The 7,761-nt window shown below is 31.6% G+C and overlaps 1 protein-coding gene across 1 annotated transcript; it reads right to left on the reverse strand.

Annotated features, from left to right (window-relative positions):
* Positions 1 to 1,463: 1,463 nt before the first annotated feature.
* TRIADDRAFT_64272 (uncharacterized protein) lies at positions 1,464 to 3,744 on the reverse strand (the record flags this gene model as incomplete). The annotated part of the gene is made up of 7 exons (XM_002116428.1): positions 1,464 to 1,749; positions 1,838 to 1,894; positions 2,035 to 2,406; positions 2,573 to 2,629; positions 3,068 to 3,160; positions 3,302 to 3,364; positions 3,595 to 3,744. The coding sequence occupies 7 exons, from the start codon at positions 3,742 to 3,744 to the stop codon at positions 1,495 to 1,497; spliced, it is 1,047 nt and encodes a 348-aa protein (XP_002116464.1). The 3' UTR covers positions 1,464 to 1,494.
* Between the last annotated feature and the right edge of the window lie 4,017 nt (positions 3,745 to 7,761).

The following is a 7,761-nucleotide window of genomic DNA, read 5'->3' on the forward strand; positions in this document are numbered from 1 at the left end:
CACACTTATACTAATATTCTACTCTAACGCTCACTATATGTCTAGAAATAGTACGGATATTATATGTTACTTTTGTACACTTTCAGTCTTTACTTGGATTACTAGTGTACTTCTACATACAGAATAGATGTAATAGTATACTTCATACAATAAGTATTGTACTATTATACAGAATAAAGTTAACATATCATTTTGACTAAACATTGTTAAGATAATGTGTACAAATGCGTTCAGGCATGGAAAAAATTACACAAGTAATTGTTGTATCAAGGTAATCAAGATGTTACCTTTACTATTATCTATTAAATCTATATGTTGATGTCTGAAAGGAAAAAGTTATAGCTATTACTTATCCAAGAATGACCTAATTCAACTTCAAGTTACACAATGGCCTTAGTAGTAGGGTCTTTCTAACACAAACAGCATTACCTATTGGCGAATAAATTAACTATCTAATCTCATTTCTATGATTGCAATGATAGCGCTCTTAATATTTCAAAGACTATCTTTACTAAAGAGGTTACGATCAAAATCCATAATCAGCCATTATGCATAGCCAAAGTCAAATAATTTAAGCGAAATTATCATATTTCGGACTTTGTCCGAATAAATCTATTACTCAAATCCTAACTTACGCACAACTTCGAGGGAGGCGTAGAATTAAGCGGTAAAAGTTTCATTAATATAATATGGGTAAGTATTGAAATTATAACCTACTGCTACCTGTTGGTAGACCTACAGAAAGTATTTGCAGCGAAAATTTTACTAATACCGTAAAAAGAAGATTTAAAATTGTACTTTATAAATTTCCTTAACAAACATATCGTGACTATTCATACTACACAGGCAGGAATTTTAGCCTTGAATTACTAATAAAATAGTCACTACTCTACCTTGTACAAGTTAAACACTTCTGGTATATATCGTTATTGTATTATTATCATAATTTACATTCTGTGACTAAGAAACGTAAGGTAAAAGTCTATAAGTAGATACTGACTTAAACGCTCTTTTACCAAATATTATACACGCACAGCAAAGTACCGTAAAGATGGAACTTTTATTAGCATAGACAAATCTACAATTTTTATACATTGCTGAACTCAAAATGTTCCCATTTATATTGTTACCATTTAACTTGTAAACAGCAGCAGTATTATTATTATTATACATTTATACATTACTAGGAGAGACATCTGGAACTGAGATATTCCTTACGTAGCTTTTCTATCAGGAAATATTTTTAACCTCATACCCAAATTTAACCTTAACCTAAGCATACATGCTAGTTCAACTGTCACTAGCTAGAATTTGAGTCATCGTATTACTATCTACACACAATAATAATCAATATCAAAAATGTAATAAACTATCACAGATAATATACACGTAAAGGTATTACTTATTTGTGTAGTACTACAGATACGGATATTTTCCATTTTAGCTACTACTGCACTATTAAACTATCCTAGCGTTGAGGTGACACCTAAACAATTATACAATGGGGATACTTCCATTGCTTAAGTTATCCACGTCTTTGCTACTTCGAATAGCTGCTTTAATACTGAAATAGGCGACTGGAATTAAACTAAGAATAGTGATGCTACCAAAAGCATAACGGAAGAAGAAAAAGGTCTTGAGAAGGCTAGTTTGATAGGATGCATGAGCCAAGAATTCATAGACGCTCATGCTGATTGCCCATATACTGCCAAAACTATTGAAAACGCTGAGAACGTAGTATGGATATTTCTGTATTGCAAACAAGAATAAAATAGTATCCAGTTGGAATAGTGATTCTACTTGTTTTAATAATGCAATAGATATAATATAAATTTACCGCTATTCCGTTATCTGTAGTTTGGATATCAATTCCGTGTCTAGCTGTTACAATAACCTATATTTGTGACATTTAAGCTAATTTAGTAAGTTATAATTAAGTAAATATGGAAATAGTTAAAAGAATCGATTCATTACACTTTCTATTATTGATATAAAATAATCGATCTGTGATTGTTATAAATGTTAATAACTGACCATGATAGCTACAGCTACAGGTGGAAATCCGTAAACAGGATAATTCATAATTGCCATATTAAAGATTGCAACAGCTCCTGCAACTGATGCGGAGACCAGCATACCGACATTCATGGTATCAATATCTGACGATTTAGTAGGTTTTGGCGCTTTATTTAGGACGTCATCGGTAGCTACGATCGCAACGGAGGATAGGATCAATCCAATGAAGGTAAATAGAGTTTGGCAAAGTGTTAAAATTGTAAAATCGAATCGTTCCCATTTCGTATCGCCCGGTTGGTTAGCATAGCGGACGAGAGTTTGAACCATAGCAATAGTCGATGCAGCACTGATTCCAGCGGTAAAGTTAGTAAAAGTTTTAGTCCAGACACCCTAATTACAAAATAAAACATTCATATTACTTAAACAAACATAAAGTGTATCGTAATAATCTTCCAACGACAGTAAGTTCTTAATTAGGAATAAATCACTACTATTTATTAAAACGGCGATAAAATACATGATAATGTTCTTTCGACGCTAGTAAAGTTACGCTTACCAAATCAACAACTTGTTTTTCGTGAGCAATGAGGCCTAGAATTCCAGTAGCGAAAAGCTAAAATTGAACACAAAATGTCAAAGACAGCTTTTATTAGTTTGTGTAAGCGATGTAAGTTTTTACACTACTTTGGCTGATAACTTGTAATTATTTTAAATTGGAGAAAATACAAGAAACAAGCTGGCAAGAAACTGCAATTATCCACTTATCAAGATAAAACTCACCATAATAGCATGGAAATTAGCCGTGACAACGTGATATAGATACCACCGTTCCATAAATATAGCAACAGATAGCCCAAAAATAGCTAGACTAGTTACTATCATCGCCCAGAAAAGTACCGCTTTGTTGAATGGAGTTTGAACTAGCGAATATTCATTATCGTCAGAATAGATACGACGATTTTGCTTAACAGCCACATAGATAGAAACAGCTGCTACGGAAACAAAGCCCGCGATAGGATTGATACGGGTATAAAAAATCCTAACGAAGAACCACGGCGCTTGAAAAAAAGGCTATGACTAATCTGGCCAATATTGCGGGCGATGCAGCAGATATAATGACAGCTAGAGCAGTAAGACCGGAAGCCTAGACGATTAACGTTAATTTTAAAATAATTATTGGAGTTTTAATCGATTAAGATCGAATATAATATAAAATAGGGTGAAAAATTTATTGTTAAGAAATTAAAGATTTAATCGAAAGCGATATCGAAATAAATTACCGTACCTGAGTTGTTGAAGTTGTAGCTAGATCGTTTACTTTTAGCAAAGCTGTAGCAAGTGTAAGAGCCTATAGATAAGTTATAATAATCCAAGCTAGTTACTAAAAGTTATTTTGGTTACGTAAGGAGATAGTACTCTTAAGAAGTTTATTCGACTACTCAGAAAAATAAATTAGAAAAGTAGCCGATATTACGTAAGTCGATTCTTCCATTTCGGCTGCAACTATTATGCTATTTTTATATTACATTCCGTAAAGATAAAAATAATCTTAACAAACTAAAGTAAAGTTCGACTTACAAGAAGTCCCATCAATCCAAGATCTATCATAAATATATTTTCACAACTCCGCATCATAACTTGGTTGGAAATATAAGTAAATAGACCACCAAAAAGCATGGCTACGGCTCCAATATAGACAATGATACTCAATTTACGTGGATTATACATCTTGAGATTTTTCTATTCCAATTCAAACTAGAAAATAGTTTACGTGTATTTCTTAGATAAAGTTAAAAGTAATTTAAACGATCCAAGATAGTTTTCGACTAATAATATAGATCATCAAAGTTAAGATATCAAGGAGAATAACAGCCAAGTTTTTTCTTTTTAGGATGTAAACTCGTTGAAGACAGAAGGCCAATTTAACTGAAATAAGGTTTGTGAAATAAGGTTTGTGAAATTGGATCCAAAACGGTTTCTATTGTTGAATTGCCGTTAACAGTTCCTCTTATATAAGATATGATGCGTCAATAAGCGAAGAATAATTAACTACTCATCAGCTATGCTATTGAACTTTGATCATAGCTTGAACTCTGACTAGACTATAGAGCTACTGTAACAAATGATACTGAATATTTATTAACATTACGTAATGTTTTCAAACTCGGTCCTTAAACTAAAGAACAGTATGAATTTATATTAAGTTTACTCTAGCTGCCAGTAAATATTGTTGCTAGTCTTAGTTATTGTTGCATCTACTAGAACGCTACTTTTAATCTCTTCTATGAAGAAAAGCAACAATTAACTTGATCTTGTAGTGATGTAGGGGATCAAGATAAGCATGTTATTTCTTGATAGTACATTCATAAGGCGATATTATAAAATGTTGATTGGATCATCCTCTAGTGTATAAAAATATAAATAGAAATATTGGTAATAATAAAATATAGTAGGAATTTCTAGTATATTTCTATGTCTTCTATTTTTATCTGTTGATGTGGCTACCTATTTAACCATATATGGAATTTGAATTATGTTTCGATTATTTACAGTAGAAGGTAAGAATCAACAGAAGACAACAGTCTATTGTTTATAATTTGAATGCGATGATATTAGAATAAATTAATTCTTAATAGCGTTCAAAACAGTCCGAAAGAAGATCAGATAGTCATAGACCATGCATACCGAAAATCACATCACAGACGAGGCCAATTCATTGCTTAAATTTAGAATCATATGGAGAAACTATTATTAAATTACTACCTGCTAAAATTGATATAGTATAACTGAAGTGGCAATTGTTTAGGCTACAGATAGTTTAGATGAGATCATGTCGGCACTTATTTAGAATATCTAACATCGGGTATTACTGAGTAGCTGTTAAAGAAATTGTATCAATTTCATACGGTACGTTATCAACATGGTTGTAATGATTTTGTGCTATTGAGGTAGGTTGTAATACTGTTGTCAACGTTATGCAGCTAGTAATAACAAATGTAAGTATAGTTATGTTGTTAGTGTAAAAGATCTTCTAGTTTAAATTCCGCAAAGTTTGATCTCATTGCTCAATTCTTTGTAAAGTAGGCAGGAAATAAGACGTTATTTATCCTATTTACTGCCTACTTTACAAAGATTTGAGCAACGAGGTCAAAATTTGCCCTAAGATAGCTTTAAAACAAAGCGTGGAGTAAGAGTGACGTCAGATTGCTAATTTAGAAAGATATGATCAAATTAGCTAAAACTATATATGATAATTAAAAAAGCTACGAAAAGGTTCTTAAACCTTTGAATTATGGCTGAGCATCATGCGCATGCAAGCTTTATAAGATTTACTGCTTTATACTCCTATACTTGATGATGAGTCAGATAGAATCACCGACAGTTCAACATATTGTATCTGATTTTATAACCCTGGATTTTAGCCACGGAAAGGGAGAAACTGCAGCTAATGTTTGTAAATAAGCAAATAGAGGATTTGAATACAGGGTATGGAGAATTATAAAAATAATCAGATGATTTATTTTTGATACAGCATTCTTGTATACTGATTAAAAGTAAAAGCAGAGGAGCCGCAATTAATATCTGTAGCAAATTAGAGTAAGACTAGTACTGGAGCACAAGCGCTATTAACCAATATTGCGATTATAGTATGATGGTTAAACTCTTGATGTATTCGATAGTTAATTAGTCAAAAATTTATCTTGTGTTTTATCAAATAAATAGTTAGCTTCTACAAACAAGTAAAACACTAATTCCTTATCGGAGGAATGCCAATTTAGTATTTCTAATGCCTTCAAACCTAACCGTAGAATAGTAGAAAATTGAATTTATGTGCATGTAGCATAGATTGCAATATATTTCGCTATTCGTATATGATGTATATTAAATAGTAAAGTCTATTCAGTATTTGCTGCTATAATGTATTTTCTACAAAACAGTTCCAACAGTTTCTGTGTGATCATGACGTAAATAGAACTTCATGATATTACATGATGTTGTTACCGTAAAAGATTCATACAACATTGTTTCGATTATGATAAAAGCGTGCGAATAAACGAAGCCGTGAAGTAGTTATTTCTGAATATAAGTTGCAAAATTTCGCATCATCAAAGTTGGGATTGATAACTCTAGTCTAGAGTTAGCTTATCTTCTGTAAATAACGCCATTTTATTTATCAGTACATACTAATTAAGCAATGTCTTATTCTCTGTTTAAAATTCTACAGTATCATAAAAATAATATCTTCTAATAATCGTTTATGTCATTAATTTTAAAGACGAATTTAGTATTATTGATCTCGTTCTCTAAAACGCAGTGATTGATGGAATGTCTAAAAATACTACTACACTAAAAGTAATATTTTACTAAATTTGCTGTAATTGGAAATCACATTTATTTAAGGTAAGTAAAGTCTTATTTTGCATATATCTCAATATCGATGTCTAACGGAAAGCAACACTCTAATATGGTAATTATCGTTAGAAGCAATGGCAGCTAAATATTGCGCTTATCGAGTTTACATCTGGTAGCGACTGGACATAAAGCCAAGTTTAGTACAGAATAGGATAGTTCTTGCGAAGTAGTTAAACCTAAGTACTTAAAATAATAAGCGTTCATACCAGAAAGGTAATAAGATTTGAAACATCATATTTTTTCTACAATATGAAGTAGTTAAGCCGCGCAACGTGTAAGATAAACCAGATATTAAGCTGTAATAAAGTCTCTACCTCGATCTACTAGTATCCAATTATAGACGATAAAACGTCTCAAATTTAAAGGTATAAGGCATTATTAGAAATTTATTATGTAGCAGTAATAAATATAGTATCATCTTTCTTATAAAAATCTAAGTGGTTTCTTTAATTAGTCTAAGCCAAATCTAAATCTTATGAAAATAAACCACAGCGTTCAAAGTATCAGCTTAAATAAAAATAAATCGTATCTTTTCGTTATTATTAGTCAGTCTAGGCCTGTTACAGGCCTAGTAGGTTACATAATTATCTAATGTAGACAAGGCTAGTAATGGAATTTTAAATAACCGAAATTTAGGCTTAAATCTACGGTACGAACTTTATATTTCTATAGAGAACGATTCATAAATTATCACTTTTCCCAAGTGTGTAACTTTCACTATCCCAATTGTTACGCCCGTAATTTGAAGTTATCGTTACTTATCTCGTATACTATTCTACGATATAATTGGTCATCTTACAGTGAAATGAAAATCTACTTCGCTGCATAAGCCAAGGTCACACACTATTAGTTACTTCGATGACAATTATAATTCACGTCAATTATATTTATCGCTGTCAAATTTTAGCTCGTAAAATTGCAACCGTTTTATATAGTTATATTAATAACATACACGTATACTCGCAAAGAGCGTTTCACTTTATGGAAAGATGTACGAGAAATACGTCTTAGTTTCAAGCTTTGTCTAATTCCGGTATATATTTTTACATCCTACTTTCACGGTGCTATCTCACGATAGATTAGTTACCGATGTTTTGTAGTAAAGCTTTATTTAGATTACGAGATAGTTCTTATGGTACTTTACATACCTGGTGCCGTAATATGTGATTGTGACTAATTAGCATGAGATTGTATATTTTTATCGCAATCGTTCGGCGAATGAACATATTGCAATCTAACTGCCTTGCATTAATCATCAAATATCTATGACATTAAATTACACCGTTTTAATTAATTAGGTGTCTAAAATAAATTTACTGCCGGATCTTATTG

The sequence above is a fragment of the Trichoplax adhaerens genome, genomic scaffold, assembly GCF_000150275.1.
Source record: "Trichoplax adhaerens TRIADscaffold_15 genomic scaffold, whole genome shotgun sequence".
NCBI lineage: Eukaryota > Metazoa > Placozoa > Uniplacotomia > Trichoplacea > Trichoplacidae > Trichoplax > Trichoplax adhaerens.